The following is a 25,830-nucleotide window of genomic DNA, read 5'->3' on the forward strand; positions in this document are numbered from 1 at the left end:
CCCCTTATTCTATTCCATTTATCCATATGCCTGTTTTTATCCTACTACCATCCATAAAATAGAATACAATATAAACATTGAAGAAATGATAGACTTATGTTTACCAATACGGAAAACTATATTGCTGAATGAAAAAACTCAGGTTCTAAACAAAAAGTACAGTATACACACACAAACACACACACATATTCACATAGAGGTATTTTAAAGGATGTGCATTTCTAGACTAGAAGATTTCAAGTGGATTTTACTTTTTGTCTCTATACTTTATGATATTGTTTACTTTCTATTATAGTATTATTTATTCTTACAATCAAAATATTCCATTTTCATCTAAGGTCTTGATGAATCATCTTGATTTTGCTTATAAAATATCTCCTCCTTTACATTCGTATAACTCAGGCCCTGTTTAAGGTCCTCATTACTTTTTACATAGCCATGTAATAACAATAGTTGCTCTGTCTTAACAGTAGTAACACATGATATCTGTATACTATTTACCAGTTTATAAAGTCTTTCAGTACCTTGTCCTTAGACCCAAAAACAACCTTGCAAGTAAAGAAATATGATAAAAAGCTACCTTTACTGGAGTGAATAGAGGCAGAGGTGAAAAAGTAGAGATAAAGTCAGTGAGATGAAAAAAATCGAAAAAGTGTTATAACTCCTGAACTGTGATGTCAACATGCACAGATATTGGCCAGATAGTAAAACCTTCCCTCAATACACGAAAATGCCTGTTCGATTTGACAGAACAAAATACAAAATACAGATGCTAAATAACAGAAGGTTCATACTTTTGAAGTAATTAGAAAGGTTTTCTTCATGATCAATGAAAGTGCAATTTAAATGAATAATGCAAAGCTAGAATTCAAACAACAAACTCATTCCAAAGACAAGTGACCTAAAGCCAAGAACCCATTTTAACATCTAAAGAATCAATGCTTAAACTACAAAAATGTCTTCATTGTGCAGAATATTCAAGTAAAAGAGCCTTCCAGAATTCTTTTTTTTGTTTTTAAGAAGGTTTTGATTTGTTGTTTCTTTGATGACAGTGAAGTTTCTGTGGAACAGAATATGTTAGGCAACCAGAAGAGGAACACTACCTTCATCTGATCTTACTGTGACATTGTGGTAAAAGATCTTGTAAGAAACTGCTACAGAGCACAGAGATCTGTAAGAAACTGCCAATTTTACCGCTGTTAGCTACTAAATGGGAAGATTAAAGTATATGTGAATTTATAACCCCCTGGATCTACTTTGCCCTGTGGTTACTTTAAAAATACAAGTAAGAGCATCCATAATTTGTTACTTCATAATAAAATCTAAAGGACAAACTAAGCACATTCAAAATCTATCGTACATATTTTGCCTTATGTCCTAGATGCTGTAGCTGTACTTTAGAGGATGGATTAAAAAGACATTTAAGCTTATTAGATAGAAAGGTGTCATCCCCTCACATCAAAGAACATGAAGAGGAAAGTTCAAGAATTATAAATTCTTAGAAAACATAAAATATCCTTTGGGCCCTGGCAAGGAAAATGTCAACAAGTCAAAAGAGACTAGATGGCTATTGACCAGTTTCATGAAGGGAAAGCTGCAAGCTAAGATGGAATAATGCTTTCCCACCATGTGTCTAAGGCACAAATGACACTAATCCTTTCTAATGGTCACAAAAGCTGATAACTTACTCAGCCTTAGAACTGAAGGGACAAAATCATCTCTGGGAATGACTCACCATAAACAGGTCATGAGCACCAATGTCAACCGCTAACAGAAATGCCTTTTCAAATCTCTGGTACCTATATGGAAGGAAAGAAATGTTATATGTTAGTTGTGAACAAAGCCATAAAAGGAGAGAGCTGCTAGTTTAATGTATTTATGTGTTATTGTTTTTCGTTCTTCTGATGGGGAAAAGTATTTTCAAACAGTAGGGAATTTGCCTGTTGGGATTTCTATGTGAAATGTTATTGTACTTATGAGGAACTGAGGCAAAGAGCCTATTGAGGCCTTCAATGCAACTTTCAGGGATAAGTAGAACCCAGGGCAGATGCTGCTGAGTATAGGGAAAGGCTGGCTTAGGAAATAGGTCTCTCATAATTTTTAAATGTATTGTGTTTTGTAAAAGAAAAGTATAAGGATATGGAAAATGTAGCAGGATAAAGGTAACAAATGAAATAATTACACTTTGGTGTTTCTTAGGTAGTAGGTGAGAAGTCAAATGTATTATTACAAAAGTTATATTTGTGAGTTTTGGAAAAAAAAATTCTAGGCTATTCCAAAGTGACAGTAAGTTGTTTCCAAATATTTTGAAGTATTTTCTAAATATGTGAAGTAATACTTGTCTACTCTTTTTTCACAATCATACCCTCTTTCCCTGAAGTATAACTTCAATAATTCTTTATGGTGACAGTTTCACTTTATGCTAAGATACATTAATCAAATTAATTAATTAACTAATTAAAGTTACCTTTACAGAAAGTTTAAGATTTTGAGAGTAAAGCATGTCACAATCACATATTTTTTGCACAGAGGTTTAGAAGGTTGTTTTTGTTATTGTTGTTGTTGTTGTTGTTTGATCTGAATGCTGAGATTTATACAGATATAATTGTGAGTTTTTCTGGTTCCAGAAACAAGCAGTTAAGTATCCAAGTTGTTCCCTGTTCTCTGTTTCATATTGTGAAATATAATAGTGTAAAATAGAAATACTTCAACTAAAACATATGAGAAATATGGATATTAGTTATTAACAGATTATATAAACTTTATTAATAAAATAGTTACAGTAAGTAAAGTCCAACACAAATTAATGACTAATTGGAGATTAATCCCCAATCTCCTCCTTTGCCCTTCTTACTAGCCTCTCCAGTATTTACTTGAATTTCTTTAAACTATGGAAGATCAGAAAGTAACTATGTTTATTTTTGTTCCAGGAAGCTTACTGATTGATTCATTGTATATTCACTGGAGGTAGGATGTAAAGAGAAAGAGGACAGAGGATTATAACAAGTTGTACTACTTGTTCATTCAATCACTGCTATTTTGCATATGATCCCACTAAACTGAAAATTTTCTGGTAATAGTAATTGTCCACCTTCAAACGATCAAACAAATGGTAAGTCCTCCTCTTGCGTACCCTTCATGCCACATCTAAACGTATAAATTTCCCTTCCTTTAAACCCCCCCTTTCCTGGGACGCCTGGGTGACTCAGTTGGTTAAGCAGCTGCCTTCGGCTCAGGTCATGATCCCAGCGTCCTGGGATCGAGTCCCACATCGGGCTCCTTGCTCCGCAGGGAGCCTGCTTCTCCCTCTGACTCTGCCTTCCACTCTGTCTGCCTGTGCTCGCTCTCGCTCTCTCTCTCTGACAAATAAATAAATAAAATCTTAAAAAAAAAAAACAAAACCCTTTCCTTCCCTTTGGAGATGCCATTCTTTTGTTTTCTAATTTCTGGCATTTCATCTTCTTAGTCTCCTTTCCTGGGTTTTTCTTCCCTCGGCCTACTCCATGAAGTTGATGTGTTATTGTACTCTTTTATTTACACTCACTCCTCTAGTCTCCCCATAATCTTACCCACTTCATGGCATTGATAATTATATCAGGAACTCACAAATCTCTAGGATCCCTATCTTTCCTGAGCCCAAAACTCTGATTTCTAGGTACCTTGAATTTAAAATGCCTAACATGTTCACTGATACATCAAGTTGGCAATCATATACAGGATAAATTAAAATTGGAGAGAGTGAAATTAAGAGGGGCAAGATAGGATGTATCTTCCTTCTAGGTGAGAGGTAATGAAGGGCACTATGGTTAAATGAAAGAATAGGGGTTGGCATCTGGTGGCATGATCAACCAGAAATACCAAAGGGAGCTCCCAACTACACTGCCTATAAAACACACATTAAAGTACATCACAGAATTCTAAAAAAATAAAATCTCTCCAAGGGCCCCCTAGCCTCAATCAAAAAATAGTAACCAAATTAAATCCCTTCATTAAAACGAGTAAAGATTCCTGAACAGAAAGCAAATACTGGGGGGCAGGGAGAGGTACTACTCCTCTAAGGGCCATCACATTCAAGTGACTGAGCCCTGAATACGTCTCAAGGTAAAGGTGCCAAACCCAAGACTTCTGATTAAGCTAGGAGTTAAAATATTCCCAGGATATAGTGCACCTAACTTTGGCATTAAAAAAAAAATTCATGTCTGGATTAAAGCAGTTTTTTTAAAGTAGGCTCTGTGACCCCAAGACCTACAGTCCCATAATCTACCAACTGAACCAGCCAGGCACCCCTGGATTAAAGCATCTTTTATAGAAATCCCCAGGATTACCATCAATTAGAATAAAACAAATAGGAGTTCACAATAAAGAACTACCAAATGCAGAGGTGCCTAGATGGCTCAGTTGGTTATGTGTCTGATTCTCAGGTCATGATCTCAGGTCATGAGATGGAGCCCTGCATCGGATTCCCTGCAGGGAGTCTTCTTGGGATTCTCTTTCTATCCTTCTGCCCTTCTCCCTGCTTGTATGCTCTCTCTAAAATAAGTAAATCTTAAAAAAATAAAAAAACAAAAACCACCAAATGCATAGGAAAACAAGCTACTATGATGGAAAATAATTTCACAGGTTGTTTTTCCTTGTGGTATCTTATAGTTCATATATGCTTTCTTTATCCCTTTTTAAAACTTTTTTAAATTTAAATTCAATTTAATTAATACATACTGTATTATTAGTTTCAGAGGTAGAATTCAGTCATTCATCACTTTCATATGACACCCAGTGCTCATTACTTCAAATGCCCTCCTTAATGTCCATCACCCAGTTACTCTACCCTCCCACAGACCTCCCCACTAACAACCCTCAGTTTGTTCCCTATAGTTAAGAGTCTCCTATGGTTTACCTCCCTGTTTTCCTTTAATTTTTTCCTTCCTCTCCCCTAGGTTGATCTGTTTTGTTTCTTCAATTCCACATATGAGTGAGATAATATAATTGTCTTACCTCTGACTTATTTCACATAGCATTTCACTTATTCACTTAGCATTGGGATATTAACCTTTTATCATCTATATGATTTACAAATACTTTCACTCATTCACTAGGCTGCCCTTTTGTCCTGTTGATGCTTTCCTTTGCTGTACAGAAGCTTTTTATTTTGGTGTAGTCCTAATAGTTTAACTTTTACTTCTCTTGCCTAAGGAGACATATGTACAATGCTGTTTCTACAGCTTATGTTGACAAATTTTACTATCTATGTTCACTTCAAGGAATTTTGTGGATTCAGGTCTCACATTTAAGTCTTTAATCCACTTTATTTTTTGTGTATGGTCTAAGAAAGTCGTCCAGTTTCATTCTGCTGCATGTTGCTATTCAGTTTTCCTCGTACCCTTTGTTGAAGAGACCGTCTTTTCCCCATTGTACATTCTTGTCTCCTTTGTTGTAGATTAATTGACCATAGAAGTGTAGGTTTATTTCTGGGCTGTTTATTCTGTTCCATGGATCTATGTGCCTATTTTTGTGCCAGTACCATACTCTTTTGATTGCTACAGCTTTGTAGTATATCTGAAATCTGGGACTGTGGTACCTCCAGCTTTGTTCTTCTTTCTCAAAATTGCTTTGGCTATTCAGCTTATTTTGTGGTTCCATACAAATGCAAGGATTATTTGTTCTAGTTCTATGAATAGTACCATTGGAATTTTGATAAGGATTGCATGAAATGTGCAGATTGCTTTGGGTAGTATGAACATTTTAACAATATTGGTTCTTCTACTCCATAAGCATAAAATATCTTTCCATTTGTTCTATTTGCTTAATTTCTTTGATAAGTGTTTTATAGTTTTCAAGGTACAGGTCTTTCACCTCCTTGGTTAAGTTTATTTCTAGGTATTTTATTCTTTTTGGTGCAAATGTAAATTTTTTTTTCTTAATTTCCCTTTCTGCTACTTCACAATTAGTGTATAGAAATGTTACAGATTTTTGTATATGAATTTTTTATCCTGTAACTTTGCTGAATTCCTTTATCAGATCTAATAGTTATTTGGTGGTCTTTAATGTTTTCTATATTTGTTACCATGTTGTCTGCAAATAGTGAAGTTTTACTTCTTCCTTATCCATTTGGATACCTTTTATTTCCTTTCTTGTCTGACTGCTGCAGCTAGGACTTCGAGTACTAGGTTGAAAAAAGTGGTGAGAATGGACATTCTTATCTTGTTCCTGATGTCAGAGAAACATATATGAAAAACCCACAACTAATATAATGAGTTGAGAGCTTTTCTTCTAAGATCAAGTGTAGAATTCTTTTTTATGGTTTTTGATTTTATGGTTTCTGGTTTTTCTCATACATTTTAAATGCCATCCCACCACTTTCTGACCTCTAGGTTTCTAATGAAAAATAAGCTGTTAATATTACTGATGATCCTGTCTACAAGATAAGTTGCTTTCTGCTTTGCACTTTCAAGATTCTCTTTTTGGCTTCTGAAATTTGATTATAATGTGTTTTGATGTGGATCTTGCTGAACCGATTCTATTTGAATTTCATCGTGTTTCTTGGATATGTAGATTCATGCAGAATGCCATAATGCCTGTACCCCAGAAGTTGCTCAGGTTCTTCTAATTTTTCTTCATTCTTTTTTTTTCCTCTGCTACTCTAACTGTCCTATTTTACAGATTCTTCTGCCTGCTCAAATCTGTTGAGCCAATCTAGTGAATTTTTCATTTCAGCTATTATATTTTACAGATGAAATTTTTCTATTTAATTCCTTTCTATAATTTTGGTCTCTTTATTGCATTCTCTGACTGGTAAGACATCATCATTCTGGTTCATTGTCTATGGTTTCCTTTAGCTCTTTGAGTTCATTTAAGCTCATAGTTCATATAAAGTCATTGTCTAAAAGCCCAAAGCTTGGGCTTCCCATGGGATGCTGCTGACTTTATTTTTTCTTCCTGTGAATGGGCCATACTTGCCTGCTTCTTTGTATGCCTTTCCATATATATTTTCTGAAATTAGACATTTTGAATATCATAATGTGATAACTCTGGAAATTAGACTCTTCCCCTCTCTAGGTTTTTCTGTGTTATTGAGAGCCCTCATCCAGTTGTTTATTGACATTCCCAAACTGTATTTGCAAGGCCTATATTCTTTGTCATGTGTGATCACCAAAGCCTGTTTCATTATCTCAGCAATCAGCCAGATATTTTTAAAAGGGAGTTGGGGAAAATTGGAAGGGGAGGTGAACCATGAGAGACTATGGACTCTGAAAAACAATCTGAGGGTTTTGAAGGGGCGGGGGGTGGGAGGTCGGGGTACCAGGTGGTGGGTATTATAGAGGGCACGGATTGCATGGAGCACTGGGTATGGTGCAAAAATAATGAATACTGTTATGCTGAAAATAAATAAAAATAAATTAAAAAAAAAACCCAAAAAACAAAAGCAAAAACTCCTGACAGATGACCAGATAGAACTTTTTAAAAAAATCCTGAAGCAACAAACAACTCTCCCAGTCTTTGTAGATTGGCTTGGAGTTAGGACACTCCATTGCTTAGCCAAATTACCTACATACAATTCTGTCTTAGCCTTTCCTGCTTGCTTATGCAGAGCCCAAGGTCTTCCTTGAGACTTAGGTCCAGAGGTTCAGGTCTTACTGAGCATGTAACCAGTTTTAGGCACGTGTCTTGTACCTGTGATTCCGTGGTATATATGGTAGCCCTCCAAGGACTTTATGCCCCAAATATTTTCTCCTCAGTCTTCTCTTTCCCAGATCTGTTGGTCCAACTGCTGCTTTCCCCATTCTCCATCTCTTGCCTGAGACAGCTATGCATGTTATATGTCTTTAAATGCTTTTCACATGTGTGAATATTTTTGTCAGAGATGCTGTTCTGGCCAGTTGGAGGCAAAACAAAACCAAGCCTCTGCACTGGTCCCTCTGGAAACCAAAGACTGGTCAAAATGCAAAATGCATAACCACAGTGTTTGAGAACAAGGTCCATCATGGCCATTTGGCATCAGCTAGGTAACACCAGAAATGCTGACCACTGTCTTCATGGCCACTGTCATACTGGGGAATGGAGGACAGCAGATAAACAAAAATGCCTTTTGAATTTCTGAGAATCAGCACAATATTTAACAACCACTGTCTTTATTAAGTATTCTGATTGTTATAAGTTTTTAAATTAGATTCTAGAGTTTAAGTTAATTCTGCCAGTTTTGTTTGCTTAATGATTGCTTCAGTGGAAGGACTGATTCTTGGAGCTCCCTACTCTGCTGTTTTCATGTCATCTCTCCCACTTCTATTTATAGAACTCAATGTGGCACTCATGAGAATATCTCTCTCAGATCTCCTACTGCAGGAAGTATAACTGACTGACAGCCCCAGCTGCTGCATTTTGAAATGTATCATTGTGTTTTCCCATTAAGGCTACACTTTCCACAAGCTGCTCCTGGGTAATGACTGTGGGCAGTTGAGATATTAAGTTGAGATCCTGAGATACCATTCCTGAGTGACATGGGATTCTTCAGATGGGCAACATGCTTGATGACTTCTGAACTCAGAAAGCCTTAGAACTTTCTTTAGAACTGTTCTGTGGTGTACTTTGGTGGGTGGTGGAGGATGTGGATAGGCAATACTTACTAAATAGACAATGGAATAGGCTAATTATAAGGCACATAACTAGAGGTGCCTCCACAGGGTGCGGCTCACCGTCTCTTCCGGCCAACAAGGCGCCAATTTCACAGTTTCGGTTCCTGAAACCTATGGCACTTCCTCCTCTCGCCCCATCTTATTGGCTCTTCCCCCTCTGTCCTCACTTCCCTTCTGCTGCTCTATATAAGGTGTGCCCCCACACAATAAAATGAGATCCTGCTTCGACAGATCCCCCGAGCCTGGTGTCGTCCGTTGGTGCGTCCGGGTTCGCGACAATCGCCATCCCGCTCAGCCCCGGGAAGGGGCCTCCGGCTGGTCCGGTCGCCTCCACCCCTCCGAGGGAACCCCAACAGCTAATTATTACTAAGTTATATTTATGCCCTAAGGAAGCATAATTAGAGACTGAGTACTCTTTTCTTTCCATTTCTTTCCTTTTTCTGAGTGTTATTTTCTAAAAGTTACTAGCCAGGGAGCCACTTTCCTAGCTTACAGAGGTCCTTATCTTCTACAATTGAAAAGCAGACACAGCTGACAGATGGGAGACCTAACTGTTAGAGTCATAGAATTCTAGAGACATTTGGAGGTACCACCAAGGCAGGGAAGTCTACTTTTGGGCCAATGCCCTGTTTAAAAACACATGGGATCCTGATATCTGGGATGGGTACATGTGGATATATGCCTTTGAGAGTGTTGATAGTGCAGTCCCCTGAATCTGAGCTAGCAATTCCTCTACAGTAGAAGATTCTGTAGAGAACTCTCCCCACAACCCAACAAATATTCCCTACCCTCAGGAAATGCTCCTACCCTTCTCCTGGATGCTAGCCTGATAACTGGGGTTAAAACTCAGCACAGTCCAGGTGGGGACATGATAGATATGATAAATTAGGAGACCACACACTTAAAGAGTTGCAAGATTTAGTCAGCATGTGCCAGTAAAAACACAGGATGTGGAATGGAAGATAGGATAAATAAGAATTCATTAATGTGGGGAGCACTGTTTCAGGATATGGAATTTAACATCCTATCAAGGACTCCAGGCTGCTGGGATAAATTGCTAGTGGAATGGCTTTTAAAAGCTTGGGGAAAAAACCAACCACAACAACCCACAATGGCCAGTACTCAATGAAGTGGAAATGCCTGGAGATGGCAAACAGTCCAAAGAGACAGAAATTAGATAGTAGTAAGGGAGAGGATGAATACTACTTGCAGCCATGAGATGCAATTCAGTGACAATGGATATAGTTTTATCTTACTAACTTCCCTTTTATATCTCCAGTTTCCAGTAGTTGCTCTCTGGACCTATGTGAAAAAGAGATCTGTACATTGGTATTCATGAGAATGCACCTCTGAGACCTCTGACTTCAGGAAACAAAATAGGTAAATAGCTTTGGCTATTGTGATGTGAAATACATCACTGCACCTACACTGAGGCTATATTCCTGCAAGCTGTACCCAGCCAATGAATGAAGCAGGGATTCACAGGCAGGTCCATTCCTGGGAGACATGGACCTGTCCAGTCATTGTCTTTTGCCTAGCCTGTGGAGTCTCACTCTATGCATTAATTAATTATCACAGCTGACTGAAGAAGGCCTCAGAAATATCTTCAATAAATATCATAACCCCACCAACAACAATAGCAAAGTATCATTTATTGAGATCTACTCTATACTAGTTACTATTCTAAGTACTTTCTATGTATTAACTGATGTAATCTTCATAACAACCCTATCGGATTGGTACTATTGTTATATTCCAATTAATAATGAGAAAACTCAAGCACAGAGAGGTTAAGTAAAAGTTGCCATACAAAATATAGAATACCCAGCTAAATTTGAATTTCAGATAATGAATAATTTTTTATTTTTTAAAGCACCTATTTATTTGAGAGAGAGAGAGAGAGAGAGAGGGGGAGAGAGAAGGAGCAGGGGGCAGGGGCAAAGGGAGAGGGAGCAGCAGACTCCCCACTGAGTAGGGAGCCTAGGGCTTGATCCTAGGACCCTGGGATCATGACCTGAGCTGAAGGCAGATGCTTAACCAACTGAGCCACCCAGGTGCCCTGAATAAATCTTTAGTGTCCATATCCCATACAATATTTGGGACTTATCTATACTAGATAATTCTATATTACCTGAAATTCACGATTAACTGGGCATCTTTTATTTTTATTTGCTAAATAAGACTGGCAACATTAAACCTGCTCAAGGTCCCATTTCTACTTGTATAGCAATCTGGCTCCAAAACTTAAACCCTCTTCCATAACACCACTCTAATACCAATAGAAGAGAATGAACTATGTGCTACAGGCTTATAGGTCTTTTTTTTTTTTTTTTTTTTTTTTTTTTTTTTTTTAGATCAGGTCTGTGGTTCTTGGGTTTCTGAGTTCCGGATCAGAAATGTCATGTGGTGAGAGGAATAAGATGAAGGAGGAGCAGGAGACCTAAATTTCGTCGGATCTCAGAAATTCAACTAGGTAGTTATCAAACCATTATGAACACCTACAAACTCAACAGGAGATTGAAGAAAAGAACAGCAACAATTCTAGGAACAGAAAAGTGACCACTTTCAGGAACATAGGATGTGTGGAGAAGTGAATCCAAGGCTATACTCGGGAAGAGAGATTGTGGGGGGAGGGGCTGGCTCCTGACAAGTGGATGAACAGCAGAGCACAAAATCAGAACTTTTAGAAATCAGGTCCACTGAGGAATGGCACTCCAATGCCTTAGTGGGGTGTGGATCCCTCTCTGGGACAGTGTGGTCTCAGGTCCCTTGGGGTCACAGAAAGAGAGAGGGTGCCTGAGTGTGGCAGAGCTTCCAGGTATGAGAGTGAGGAAACAAGCTGCAAAGACAGGGCTGAGGAGTGGAGTCTCAGCTTGGGGTTTCCATGAAGTGTGATCGCTGGCACAGCTGAGCCATTGCTCTTTGAGCAGGGACCTCTCTGGCAGATCCATAGACACTCCCTTCCTCTACCAGGAGGAGGGGCATGGGAGAACGCTGCAGGAATCTGTTGGGTTTGGAGACTCCAAATGGTGCCATGTGCCAGAGACAGAAACAGTTGGTCATGTGCTGGGTGAGCATGGAGGGTGCCTAGAGACGAGGGAGACGGGAGGAATTGACTGCTTTTCTCTGCATGTGCACTGAGGAAGGGGGTCCCAAGCTCTCAGTTCCTCTGGGTCGGAGACTGGGAGGCCACCACCTTCATTCTCCTCTCCCAAAGTTCTATGGGAAGCACTCAGGGAATTAAAAGCTACAGAGAGCAAAACCAAGCAGATTACTTAGCCTGGCCTCTGGCAAGGGAGGTGCAATTCCACCTCAGGCGAAGACATCTGAGAGTGACTGCAATAGACCCCTCCCCAGAAGATAAGCAAGACCATCCAGCTAAGAACAAGTTCATCGATCAAGGAGAACTGCAAAACTCCAGAGCTAGGAGATGACAGCACATATAATTCATGGCTTTTTCCCCATGGGTCTTTAGTCTTTCAAAGTTAAATTTTTAAACTTTATATTTTTCTTATTCTATTTTTTAAATTTTTCTTCTTTCATATTTTAACCTTTTTTATCTATTTTCTTATCAATAACTTTCAAAAAATATTTTAAAATTTTCATTGTTATATTCTATCCCTTCATTGTATTTAACCTTATTTTCTGTAAAGTTTTTCTTTTTTTTAGTTAAAAAATTTATTTATTTATTTATTTGACAGAGAGAACGAGAGATCACAAGTAGGCAGAGAGGCAAGCAAAGAGAGGGGGGTAAGCAGACTCCCTGCTGAGAAGAGAGCCTGATGCGGGACTTGATCCCAGGACCCTAAGTTCATGACCCGAGCTGAAGGCAGAGGCTTAACCCTCTGAGCCACCCAGGTGCCTCAAGTTTTTCTTTCTTTAAAATTTTGAGATAAGTTTATTCTAACAGATCAAAATATACCCTAAATCTAGCATATAGCTTTGTTCTAGTTTCCAGCCTAATCACATTCTCTTTTTTTCTTTTTTCAACTACTTCTTATCAATTCCTTTTTTAATTTTCATCTTTACAGTCATGTTCCATCCCTTCATCGTATTTACCCTTATTTTTATATATACAAGTTTTTCTTTAAAATTTTGGGAGGCACTTTCTTTTAACAGACCAAAATACACCCAAAATCAACGGTGTTGCTTTGTTCTATTTGCCAATCTAATCTAATATACACATACAGATCTAATACATATGGGTCTCTATACGTCTAGAGATCTAACCACATGTATTTGTGTGTGTGTATATGTATATGCATATATGTGTGTGTGTGTGTGTATGTTTTTTTTTCTCCTCCCCGCCCCCCCAGTTTTTGGCCTCTTCTGATTTAAGTAGTGTAGACTTTCCTGGGGTTATTGCTACCCTTTCAGTATTTTGTTCTCTCATTCATCTATTCTCTGGATAAAATGAGAAGGCGGCCTCAAAAAAAAAAAAAAAAAGAACAAGAGGCAGTACCGATGGCTAGGGACCTAGTCAATATGGATATTAGTAATATGTCAGAAGATTCTAGTTGGGCTTGAAAAAAGCATAGAAGATACTAGAGAGCCCCTTTCTGGAGAAATAAAAGAACTAAAATCTAACCAAGTTGAAATAAAAAAAGCTACTAATGAAGTGCAATAAAAAGTGGAGGTTCTTCCTGCTAGGATAAATAAGGCAAAAGAGAGAATTAGTGATATAGAAGACCAAATGATAGAGAATAAAGAAGCTTAGAAAAAGAGAGATAAACATCTACTGGACCATGAGGGGAGAATTCGAGAGAAAAGTGATACCATAAGATGGAACAGTATTAGAATAATTGGGATCCCAGAAAAAGAAGAAAGAACGAGAGGGGCAGAAGTATATTGAAGCAGACTCTCATGGTTTGTCTCCCCCTCCAATTTTCCCTTAAGGAAAAAAAAAAAAGTTATATTGGAGCAAATTACAGCACAGAACTTCCCTAATTTGGTGGAAGGAACAAGCATCAAAATCTAGGAGGCAAAGAACCCCGCCCTCAAAATCACTAGAAATAGGTCCATACCCCATCCACTAACAATAAAACTTACAAGTCTCAGTGACAAAGAGAATCCTGAAAGCAGCTTGGGACAAGAGGTCTGTACATACAATGGCAGAAATATTAGTTTGGCAGTGGACCTATCCACAGAGACCTGGGAGGCCAGAAAAGACTGGCATGATATATTCATCACTAAATAAGAAAAATACACAGCCAAAAATACTATATTCAGCTAGGCTGTCACTGAAAGTAAAAAGCTTCCAGGATAAATTAAAAATAAAAGAATTTGCAAACACCAAACCAGCCCTACAGGAAATACTGAAAGGGGTCCTCTAAGCAAAGAGAGAGCCTATAAATAACATAGACCATAAAGGAACAGAGACAATATTCAGTAATAGTCACCTTACAGGCAATACAATGGCACTAAACTAATATCTTTCAATAGTTACCCTGAATGTAAATGAGTGAAATGCCATAATCAAAAGACATAGGGTATCAGAAAGGATTAAAAAAAAACAAGACCCATATATGTGCTACCTGCAGGAAACTCATTTTAGACCCAAAGACACCTCCAGATTTAAAGTGAGGGGGTGGAAAACAATTTACCATGCTAATGGATATCAAGAGAAAGTTGGGGTGGCAATCCTTTTATCACATAAATTAGATTTTAAGCCAAAGACTATAATAAGAGATGAGGGTGGACACTATATCATACTCAAAGGGTCTGTACAACAAGAAGATCTAACAATTTTAAATATGTCCCTAATATGGGAGCAGCCAATTATATAAACCAATTAATAACAAAATCAAAGAAACACATCAACAATAATACAATAATAGAGTGATGCAACCACTCAGAAAACAGCATGGAGGTACCTCAAAAAGTTGAAAATAGAGCTACCCTACAATCCAGCAATTGCACTACTGGGTATTTACCTTAAAGATACAAATGTAGTGATCTGAAGGGGCACGTGCACCCACATGTTTATATCAGCAACGTCCACAATAGCCAAACTATGGAAAGAACCTAGATGTCCAACAACAGATGAATGGATCAAGAAGATGTGGTACATATATACATGTATATATGTATATACATATATACATGGAATACTATGCAGCCATCAAAAGAAATGAAATCTTGCCATTTGCAATGACATGGATGGAACTAGAGGGTATTAAGGTAAGTGAAATAAATCAATCAGAGAAAGACAATTATCATATGATCTCTGATATGAGGAATTTGAGAGGCAGGGCAGGGTGTCGGGGGAAGGGAGGAAAAAATAAAACAAGACGACTGAGGAGGGAGACAAACCATAAGGGACTCTTAATCTCAAGAAACACACTGAGGGTTGGTGGAGGGGAAGGGGCTTGAAGCGATAGGGTGGCTGGGTAAAGGACATTGGGGAGGATATGTGCTATGATGAGTGCTATGAATTGTGTAAGACCTGTACCTCTGAACCAAATAATACATTATAGGTAAATAAGAAGAAATAAGAAGAAAAAGAAGAAATAAGAAGGAAAAAAATGTGGGGGAAAAAAAGAAAAGAAATGCTATGTTGCATTTATTTAAAAGGTATGACCAAACAGTTTCCATGTTTGGCTCTATAAAGAGATGAGCCAGTTCTCTCTTTGGCTTCTATAGCATGTTAGGGACCCAAAATTCTAATATTTTTAACCCTACAGCTTTTAAATTAATATCATTCAAAAGTTATCATATGCTACATTGTCACCTATAAGTACATTTACTTTTATAAGATGCTTACAAAATACCCCTAAAGCACAAGTTCCTGTGTTAGAACTCAAAAGGGTTAGAAAAACTAATGACATTAGTTCTTGACCTTAAGCAACTCACAGTCTAGTAGGAGAAATGGTCAAAAACACAACAATAGTAGCTATCACACTTATTAAATACTGAATATATGCTAGTTACTTATTATTTATAATCTTGGCAAATTATGTTTAAAGTTGGTAAATTCCTCATCTATAAAATGGAAATAAGAGCTTAAGAATCCAGTAAATTATGAAGCTGGGATTGAAACCTGACCCTAGTGTTTGGGCCTTTCAAAAATTGAGTGCAACCTCCACAACTAACTAGAACCTCAGTAAGTGTTATACTAGAACTGTATATTAAGCCTTAAGGGAGAATTCCCAACTAGTATATCCTCATCAATACTTACCAGGGGCTCTAACTGTTGTTGAGGTTATTGTGATGGTGTAAAATTGTTGGTGTTATATTTTTTAAAGATATTATATCTGAGAACTTCTTCTATCGGTTATGATGAGTAAGCTGGAAATAGATTAGTCTTTCGCCCTAAACATAATGGTAGAAGTCATTCATTGCTGTCATATGAATACTGATAAGAGTATGTTGTAGTATGACACTATAATACGTTAAAAAAAAAACCCACTAGGTTGAAAAATAATTCAATGTTAGTAAATCAATATAAAATAAAAATATAACCCCCCAAATTAATGGCAGGAAGTATACTTTAAAAACAAAAATATAAGTAAAAGCCAGGGCCCTACTAAGGAGAGTAATAATACTGCTTAACAAAGAATATTCCTCTAAAGAAAACTGTTAAGTCAGGATTTCTGAGAACAAATATGACAACATATTCTGGTCCCAAAGACATCAAGACTTTCCATAATAGCTGAGTTGATGAAATACCAGTCAGACAGTGGTTTAACATGCTGAGAGAGGGACATATATCTAAAAAGTATTGAGAAATGTTTGTGTTACTTCATGGAAACTTCAGCTGAGTTTGCCTCCAGTTTCTCCTGCTGAATAAGTAGGTCTGCATGCCTGTATCTTGAATATAGGAAGGAAAATCTGTGATTAATAAATCTGTTAAACATTTACATAAACTGATTGTTCCAATTTCATCTGGGTTCAAAAGCAAAGAGGAGAGGAGACTGGAACCAGTGTTGAGCACATGACCTCTACTATGGTCTGAATGCTTATGTCCCTCCAAAATTTCTTTTTCAATTTTTTAAATTTTTTATAGATATCCACTAGCTTTTTATTTTTTAATTTAATTATCCAACTTAATTAGTTTTGGCATAGTGTTCAATGATTCATTAGTTGTGTATAACACCCAGTGCTCATCACATCATGTGCCTCCCCAAAATTTTTGTTTTGAAAACCTAATTCTCAACATGAAGGCATCTGGACCATTAGGTAGGGCCTTTGGAAGGTGATTAGGTCATGAGGGCAGACTTATGAATGAGATTAATGCTGTTAAAAAAAGAGGCTTGAGAGAACTCCCTCACACCTTGTGAGGACATGTGTTGACTATGAAACCAGAAGATGGCCTTCAACCAAAAGTGACCAATCCTTGATCTTGGACGACTTCCCAACCCCCAGAACTGTGGAAAATAAATTTTTGTTATTTATAAGCCATCCAGTCAGTGGTATCTTGACAGGGTGGCCCAAAAGGACAAAGACAACCTCTGTGTGCCAGACCTTTTCCTGGCCCCTAGTAATACCAGGGACACACATACAGGGATGACACATTCTCCAACCTGGAGGGTGTTAGCTCTATGCCTTGGAAGCTTGTGTTCATTCCTTAAAAATAAGGTGAACTGGTTACGAATTTACTGACTCCTGATATATCCTACTTGGTATCTAATGATGGCTACACTAATGAAAAACTAGTAATGTACTAGTTCCTTTTATGCAAATTAGCAAAGTACTTCTTTTTTTCAAAATCATATTATATCTGCATTCACTTAACTTTTCCAGCCCTGCTATTTCCCAAACTTTTTTAAAAGTTAGCAATCACAATTTTTATTTTTGAGTAACTCACAAATGTAAAAGTGTTTTCTAATAATTGTTTTAATGGCTACAACACTCCCAAGAGTTTGATCTCCATTTTACAGATAAAGAGCCCATCAAAGACCCCCTAGTCTTTGGTAAAACTGGGATGAAGAATCATACCCTTGATTCCAATTCTCTTTTAACTCTACCACCAACAGCTTAGATACAGTTGAAGTCAAATTCTTCTCCATTTTCTTTGCACATTACAACTCATTACACTCATCCCCCAAACTAATCTAATAGTCTGCCTCAGTCTCTACTTGTTATTAGTCCTGGCAATACTTTCTAGCCCCCCAAAAAAGCCCTTGTTGGTAGGATGTACTTAGCTTTGACTTATTTCACCTTCCTCCTTGGAATCACTTTATCTCTTAACTTATCCCCTCTCCTCATTCTTCCTGTTATCTTTATCTATTCCTCTCTCTTCCTTCCTTCCACTAAATTCTCTCTCTATTCCCTCTCCCTTCCTTCTTTTTTTCCATCTTCCCTCTTTCCTTTCCCTTTTTTCTCCTCCATCCTTTTTTATATTCATATCTCAACACCATACCCTCAGTGTTTGAATGTTAGCATAATCCAACCACATCATTCTGGATCCAGCTCTACATTAAACATCCATAATGTCATCAAATAGTTCTGCAATATTTCCCTCATGTTTACAAAATACAACCTTGCATTTCCAAAGAATATCCATAAACTTAAAAAAATATATTTTTGAGAAGTCCAGTTGGTAAATCAACAAAGGACATGAAGAGATATTTCACCAGAGTATATATGGATGGAAAATTAACACACAAAAAGATCCTCAACATCATTAGCCATCAGGAAAATGCAAATGAAAACTACAACAATGTACTACACGTCTCTTATAACAGCTAAAATGAATAACAGTGACAACGCTGGCAAGGATAAGGAGAAACTAGGTATTTCATATACTGCTGATAGGAAGGCAAAATGATATAGCCATTCAGAAAACAGTATGGCAGCTTCTGATAGAACACATGCAACTTTGCTTATGACTTTACAAGCACAGTCAGCATATATCACAGAGGAATGGAAATCCACATCTACACAAAAACCTGTATATGAATGTTCATGAAAGCTTTATTTGTAATAGCCCCAACCTAGAAATAGCCAAAATGTCTCTTGATATGTAAATTCCATGATTTTTAGAATTGTTCTTAATAGAATAACATTTCTTAGGAGAGTTGAATATAGGATATATGTAGAAAAGTAATATGCATTAAAAAATTTCCAAGAAATTTTTCTTTCTGCAAATAATGCAAAACAAACCAAACCTTAGCTTTGCATTAGACTAAAGACAAAATAATGGAAGCCTGTGTCTTCAGTTATGAACTGGTTTTATTTTATGCTTAGGGTCTCAATGTTAGATGACATTAGTGAACATTTTTATATCTAACAAAAACTGATCAAGAAAACTACTTAAGCATAAGGAATAACATAGAGGACATTGGGAGATGGAGAGGAGAAGTGAGTTGGGGGATATCGGAGGGGGAGACAAACTGTGAGAGACTGTGGACTCTGAGAAACAAACTTAGGGTTTTGGAGGGGAGAGGAATGGGGGGTTGGGTAAGCCTGGTGGTAGGTAGTATGGAGGGCACGTACTGCATGGAACACTGGATATGGTGCATAAACAATGAATTTTGGAACACTGAGAAAAATAAAAATAAAATAAAATGAAAAAAGAAAACTTTTATTCCCTTGCCCAAGCCTTTACTTTTTTTTGTTTTCATCTTCTAAATTTGTTCCATTTTTCCCAACATGAAAATTTCTTAAATTGCCACAATAACTTATGCCAAACATAGATTATTTTTTTCTTTATTATAATTATGAATGTAATACATAAATATTGTCTCCTTTTCAAAATTCAAACAATGCAGAAAAAGCAAAAATCCTCTCAGAACCACTTCCAAGTTCCAAGACCAGGTATAAGCAGAAGTGAACACTTTAATTATTATGGATTGTGGCTTTTCATATCTTTACTGTGACTTTACATACAAGTATCAAAATAAATGAAATAAAAACATACAGTTTTAACAGGGGTTTCCCTTAGATGTCTATATCCAGTGAGCAACCTCCAATATTATTCCCTCTCAAGGAAAAGCTTTATGTTTCACTAACCTCTTACTACTCAACTGCTTCTCAACAGTCTGTGTTTATCTCTGAATACAGGCACTGGTGAAGCATTCTTAGCAAAGTGCTTCAGGCTAAAAACAGATGTTAAATAAAAATGCTGATAACCCAATGCACCTGTTGTTTCACACTTCTTTTGCTCCAGCCCCAGTCTGTCAAATACCATCCTTTATTTCAGTAATTCTTTGCAGCTTCTCTTCCATTCCAGCTGTAGGTCTTTCACTGTACTGATCATTTAAACTTAATAGGGAAGCCATGTTTTACTGAACAAACCTGTCAGGATGACTACACGCACAGTCAACTCAAGGAATCCAATGCCACAGCTCTAAGAATGAACTACATTCTAATGATAAATGTCAATTGTCCAGATGTGATATCGCAACAATTTTAACTATGGGAACAAGAACTTAGAAATCATTTAAATGAATGTCTCTCTTCCATCTCTCCTTCAGAGCTCAACAGAGAATTTTCATGGTAGGACAAGATGGAAGAAAGGAAGAGAGTATGTCTAGCACTGAGAGAGACCAGGTCAGAATGCACAGTGACCTTAATCACGTAGACATGGAGTCAGAAAAGATTACAGTTCTTGAAGAATAACTACAGTTAAGTCACTGAAAAGGAAATAAATTATATAAAAGTGATAAGATGGGGAAGGACAAGAAGAGTCACAAAGATTTGCATAGTGGATCATAAAAAGTACTTAAGACTTGTTGTGGGCTAAATAGCTAGTTAAGTAATGAATGTATAAGCTTGAATATCCTGAAACTGATCAGCGACCACTGACTACACATTATATTAATCATAAGGCTGCCACTTCAGCAAATATAGTAAGATAGAGCTTTGAGCTCTATTCTGCACTTTTTGGCATAGCAAAGGGAACACAAATAAATACTTGTTGAGTGAATGAATTTTTTTTTTCAAAAACTAAACAAAAATTTGGAAAAGATACCACAGAAGCAAAAATAAAGAAGTGGTTTGAAACTAAAACCACCTGAAGGTAGTTCACACTATACCGAGCACCTGTATCACCACATAGGGTAGAAAACTCCTACTCAGTTGTATGTTGGTAGCACATGACCTGCCCAAGCAGCAGCCTAATTTTTCATTCTTTTGCAGATAATACAAGTGAGGGGAGTGGGAGTAAAAAGTAACAGTAAGGGCAACACTGACAAAAGTTAAAGCTGTGGTTCTATTTTTTTCCTTTTTAATGAGGTAATGTCAGATGAATATATAGGTAAGATCAATAGAGTCCCATTTTTCTGGCAGTTGTGGGCAGGATGAGGGAAAGGGAGAGAGAGTAAGAGAGGATGACTGGATATAAGAAAACACTATTTTAAAGAAAATGTGTTATTCTTATCTTGGTCATCAGTGATGTATTTATTAATACTGCAGTCTCATGACTATGAATAGCACCCAGTACTGTCAGGAAAATGAATTACGCTAATAACCCTGATCTGTTTAACTCTGCTTCTCCAATGAAGTCTAGGAGAGGCTGAATGTGTGAAATCTCTGAGGTGTTAGTACAGATTTGATAAATGAACTGGACCTTTCAGAGATTAGTTTATTTACTTGACATTAACACAAAAATTTTGTTTCCACAAATTAAACAAAATTTCTTAGCCACTGTGCTTGCCTGGATGTTTTATTTACACAGTAGGCTATTCTTAGGCATACTTTTTGCTTCAGTTTTCCAGTAACATAAAAGCCTCTAAAGATCATGATTTGGGGTACAATTTTAGACTAAAAGCTTAAAAAAAAGAAATGAAAAAAATGTATAGATAAGTATAAAGAAGAATATAATTATTATTGTTAACTAATCTAGATTCATACAGTTGACCTTTTAATAGTGTATGAGTTGGCGGCCTTACCCACCGTATAGTTGAAAATTCATGTATGACTTTAGACTTCCCCAAAAGTTAACTACTAATAACCTATTATTGATTGGAAGCCTTACTGATAACAAAAACTATCAATTAACACATATTTGTATGTTATATGTATAAAATACCTGGAGATCATGACCTGAGCTGAAGGCAGATGTTGAACTGACTGAGCCGCTCAGGTGCCCCGCAAATATTTATTTCTTTTTTTTTTTTTTCAAATATTTATTTCTTAATCACAGGTTATTTCCTAAAAGATCCCTTTAAGGTTAAGAGATTATAAAAAAAAAAAATCCAGGTTTTTATACTCCTTTTAAACAGGATTTACTGACTCTGTTTTGAAAGATAATGACTGATGTTTTCTCCATCTCCCCCTCCTCCAACTTCCAATTATGAATACTGTTCTGTTGCTTTTATAGTATCCAAGTTAATACCCAATTACTTTTCTAGTCATAATTTCTAAATTGTTCACCATTAGTTGATTCACAAAAAGATTGTTAACCACCATGCTTCTTTGTTTTTCTGTAAGATTCTCCATTTTGGAGGAGACTTTTATATACAATCATTATTAAATATTTTTTCCATGAAAAGCTCAAAGATGTTATATTGTCTGAGGACTTTAATGTTCAGTGTATCTGCCTGAAATCTCACCAAAGTATAATATTCTTGGTTTGAACTGCTTGATTTTCTTTTTTCATTTCAGGGACTTTTTTCTTATATTATAAAATTCAGTACATCTTTTCTTCCCATTACTCTAATGTTGAATGATCTGTCTTCTATATCTAATACATACTTCTAATTGCTTTAATGTCCTTGCCTTTTCATCTACATTCACAGTGATTATCTAAAGTCGACCCTGATTTCCAATGGTATCTGTTCTGTCTGGTGCTGTTCCTATTTTTTTTTTTTTTAAGATTTTATTTATTTACTTGACAGAGATCACAAGTAGGCAGAGAGGTAAGCAGAGAGAGAGGAAGAAGCAGGCTCCCCACGGAGCAGAGAGCCCGATGTGGGGCTCGACCCCAGGACCCTGGGACCATGACCTGAGCCAAAGCTTTAACCCACTGAGCCACTTAGGCGCCCCTGTTCCTTTTTTTTTTTTTTTAAATTGAAGGTTTAGAGTATTTACATATAATGTGATTATTGATATGTTCTGGTTTTAAATCTTCCACATTACTATTTGTTTTCTAATTGTTTCATTCTTTATTTGTTTTTTTCCACCCCCTTTCTGGCATTCTTTTGGATCAAGTATATTTAAGGATTCTACCTTACTTCTTTATTATCAAGATTTTTCTCTTCTACATTTTGGGAATAAGCCCAAGGTTTCAAATGTCACTGTAAGAATGATGCAATTACTGCTCAGAACATAAGAGAAACTGAAACTCATATGCATCTGTAAAATAGTAATGGCATTATTTTCAAATAAGAACTTATTGTAGTATGCAATTTGGGGTCAAGTTTTATTGTTTACATTTGCTTCAATAGTTCTGGTCAGAGTAGTACATTCTAGTAATGTAAGGATGGTTTGTTATTAGGAATCTGTCAATAAAAGTGACTATCCTTATAAAGGGAGAAAAGTTACATATAAACCTATCTGAAGATCCCCAAAAGGCATTCAATAAGATACAAAGTATGTTTCAGCCCCTTGGTAGCTTAGGAAGAGACAAATGTTTGGCTCACGTGATTTAAAACATAATAGGAGGATTCTGGGAAGGTGGTGGAAAAGAAAGCACCAGGCATTGGTCTCCCCACCTAAACAACAATTGCCCATACAGAATCTGCTTGATGTAACTATTTTGGAACTCTGGAATTTATTGAAGGCTTGTAACCTTTAGGGGAAGACTTGGATTGTAAATTGAGACTAATTTTGGTCAATTTCAGCACTTAATCATAGTAGCAGTTACTTATCCCCTATCCTCAACCATATGGCAAGCATCTGTGCATATGTTCCTGGAGCAACTTTACAACTGTGGGAGCTAGGATGGGGAAAAGGACTCTGTCCTCCAAATACTGGGGAACTGTGTTTTGAGAGAGAGGGGTGAAAGAGAGAGAGAGAGAACAGCAGGAGGAACAGCAGGCAGAGGAAGAAGAGGAAGCAGACTCCCCACTGAGCAGGGAACCCAATGTGGGGAGTCTTGGTGGGGCTTGATACCAGGACCCTGGGATCATGACCTGAGGGGAAGGCAGACACTTAACAACTGAGCCACCCAGGTGTCCCTGTGTGTTCTGAATATCAACTGCTGCTTCTGAACAGAGAGATGCAATGAAGTGACATCTCCTCCCATTGTTACAAGCCCTTTCTCCTTTGGCTGAAATGAATTTCACAGGATTTCAAGGGTCCTCTTTTCTCTTCACCTTATTCTTTTTCCTCTTTTGAGAGTCAGAAATTAAAGACTACTACACTTAAAAGCCATTGCATTTGTAGTAAAATCAGAAAGTGACATTGTATACCCAGGGCAAAAGCTCAGGAATGAACTGAGAAGACATTAAGTTTATACGTTAGGCTGATTCTTGGCACAGAGACATCTAAAACAATCAAAAAATAAAAACAATAACAAAAAACAGTAAACCTTGGGTAAGGAAGAGAATCTGATTTCCAGAGTTACCACATTATTAGATTCAAATATCCACATTCAACAAAAACAATAAAAAAAATCATAAGGCATACAAAGAAACAGGAAATTATGGTTCTTTCAAAGAAAAAATAAATCAACAGAAATGGTCTGTGGAAAAACCTAATGGCAAATATACTAGACAACTACTTTAAAACAACTGTCTTAAAGGTGTTCAAAGAACTAAAGACATAGAGAATGTGAAAAAAAAAATGTGTGAGTAAAATGGAAATCTCAACAAAGAGAGAACCTAAAGAGAAACAGAAAAGAAATTCTGGAGCTGAAAAGTACAATAACCAAAATGAAAACTTCAATAGGTGGATTTGAGGCAGATTTAAGCAGGCAGAGGAAAGAAACAGTAAACCTGGAGAGAGGACAATCAAAGTTCAGAAACAAAAAGAAAAAAGATGGAAGAAAAATGAACAGAGCCTTAAGGACTTTTGGACAGGGACCAACATATGCATCATAGGAGTCCCAGAAGAGAGGAGGAACAGAGAGCATATTTGAGGGGATAATGGCTGAAAACTTCCCAAATTTGATGAAAGACACAAATATAAACATCCAAGAAGCTCAATGAACTCTGAGTAAGGTTAACTCAAAGAGACCCATACAGGCACACATAATCTAACTTTCAAAAGTTAAAGAGAGAATGTTGAAAGTAACAAGAAAGAAATGAATTACACATAGAAGGGATCCTTAAAAAGACTATGACTAGATTTCTCATCAAAAACTTTGGAGGCCAGAAAACAGTAGAAAGATATATTCAAAGTACTCAAAGAAAAATATCTGTCAACCAAAAATCTACATCTAATATAACTGTCCTTCAAAAGTGAGGGAGAAGTAAAACATTCCCATATAAACAAAAGCTGAGGGAGTTTGCAACCACTAGACCTGTCTTGGAACAAATGCTCATGGAGATTCTGTAGGGTGAAATAAGGACACCAGATAGTAACATGAAGCCCTGTGGAGAAATAAATATCTCAATGAAAGTAAATACATGGGAAATTATAAAAGCCATTATTGTAACAATGATTTGTAACTGTACTTTTTATTTTCTATATGATACATTAAAAAAAGACAATTATTAATTTAAGGCTGGTGTTATTTTAACTTTGGCTTGTAATTCCACATCATGTTTTCTACACAGTTTAGGAAACTAATACATTTAAAAAGATTGTTAGTGTATGTTTTGGGGCACACAATGTGTAAAGATGTACAATAGTCCCCCTTTATCTATAGTTTTACTTTCCACGGTTTTAGGTACCCATGGTCAACTGTGGTCCAGAAGCCAGTGATCTTCTTTCTGATGTACTGTCAGAAAGTCAGTAGCCTAATGCTATGTCATAATGCCTGCATCACATGCCTCATTTCATCTTATCATGTAGGTATTTTATTATCTCACATTATCACAAGAAGGGTGAGTATAATATAATAAGATACTTTGTGAAAGACAGACCACCACATTCATATAACTTTTATTACTGTATACTGATATAACTTCTCTATTTTATTATTAGTTATTGTTGTTGATATATTACTGTGCCTAATTTATAAATTAAACTTTCTCACAGGTATGTATGTATAGGAAAAATACAGTATATATAGAGTTCAGTACTATTTGTGGTTTCAGGCATCAGCTGGGGTGTTGGAACATATTCACCATGGATAAAGGAGACTACTGTAATTCTTTATAATCAACAACTGAAAGGGGTTGGGACAAAACTGTAAAGAAATTGACTTCTTGTA

The 25,830-nt window shown here is 36.8% G+C and overlaps 1 protein-coding gene across 9 annotated transcripts in view; it reads right to left on the minus strand.

Annotated features, from left to right (window-relative positions):
• The window catches only part of LOC101686034 (WD repeat containing planar cell polarity effector), a 531,713-nt gene that overhangs the window by 264,388 nt on the left and 241,495 nt on the right, over positions 1–25,830 (minus strand). For all 9 annotated transcript variants that reach the window (XR_006606054.1, XM_045077902.1, XM_045077899.1 and 6 more), the window contains one exon: positions 1,736–1,799. Coding sequence is in view for 8 of the 9 variants with exons in the window: in XM_045077902.1 (XP_044933837.1) it covers positions 1,736–1,799 (64 nt within the window). In the remaining variant the exon portion in view is untranslated. The remainder of the gene's footprint in view (positions 1–1,735; positions 1,800–25,830) is intronic.

This window comes from Mustela putorius, unplaced genomic scaffold, assembly GCF_011764305.1.
Source record: "Mustela putorius furo isolate JIRA1106 unplaced genomic scaffold, ASM1176430v1.1 tig00000224_pilon_pilon_pilon, whole genome shotgun sequence".
Taxonomy (NCBI): Eukaryota; Metazoa; Chordata; class Mammalia; order Carnivora; family Mustelidae; genus Mustela; species Mustela putorius.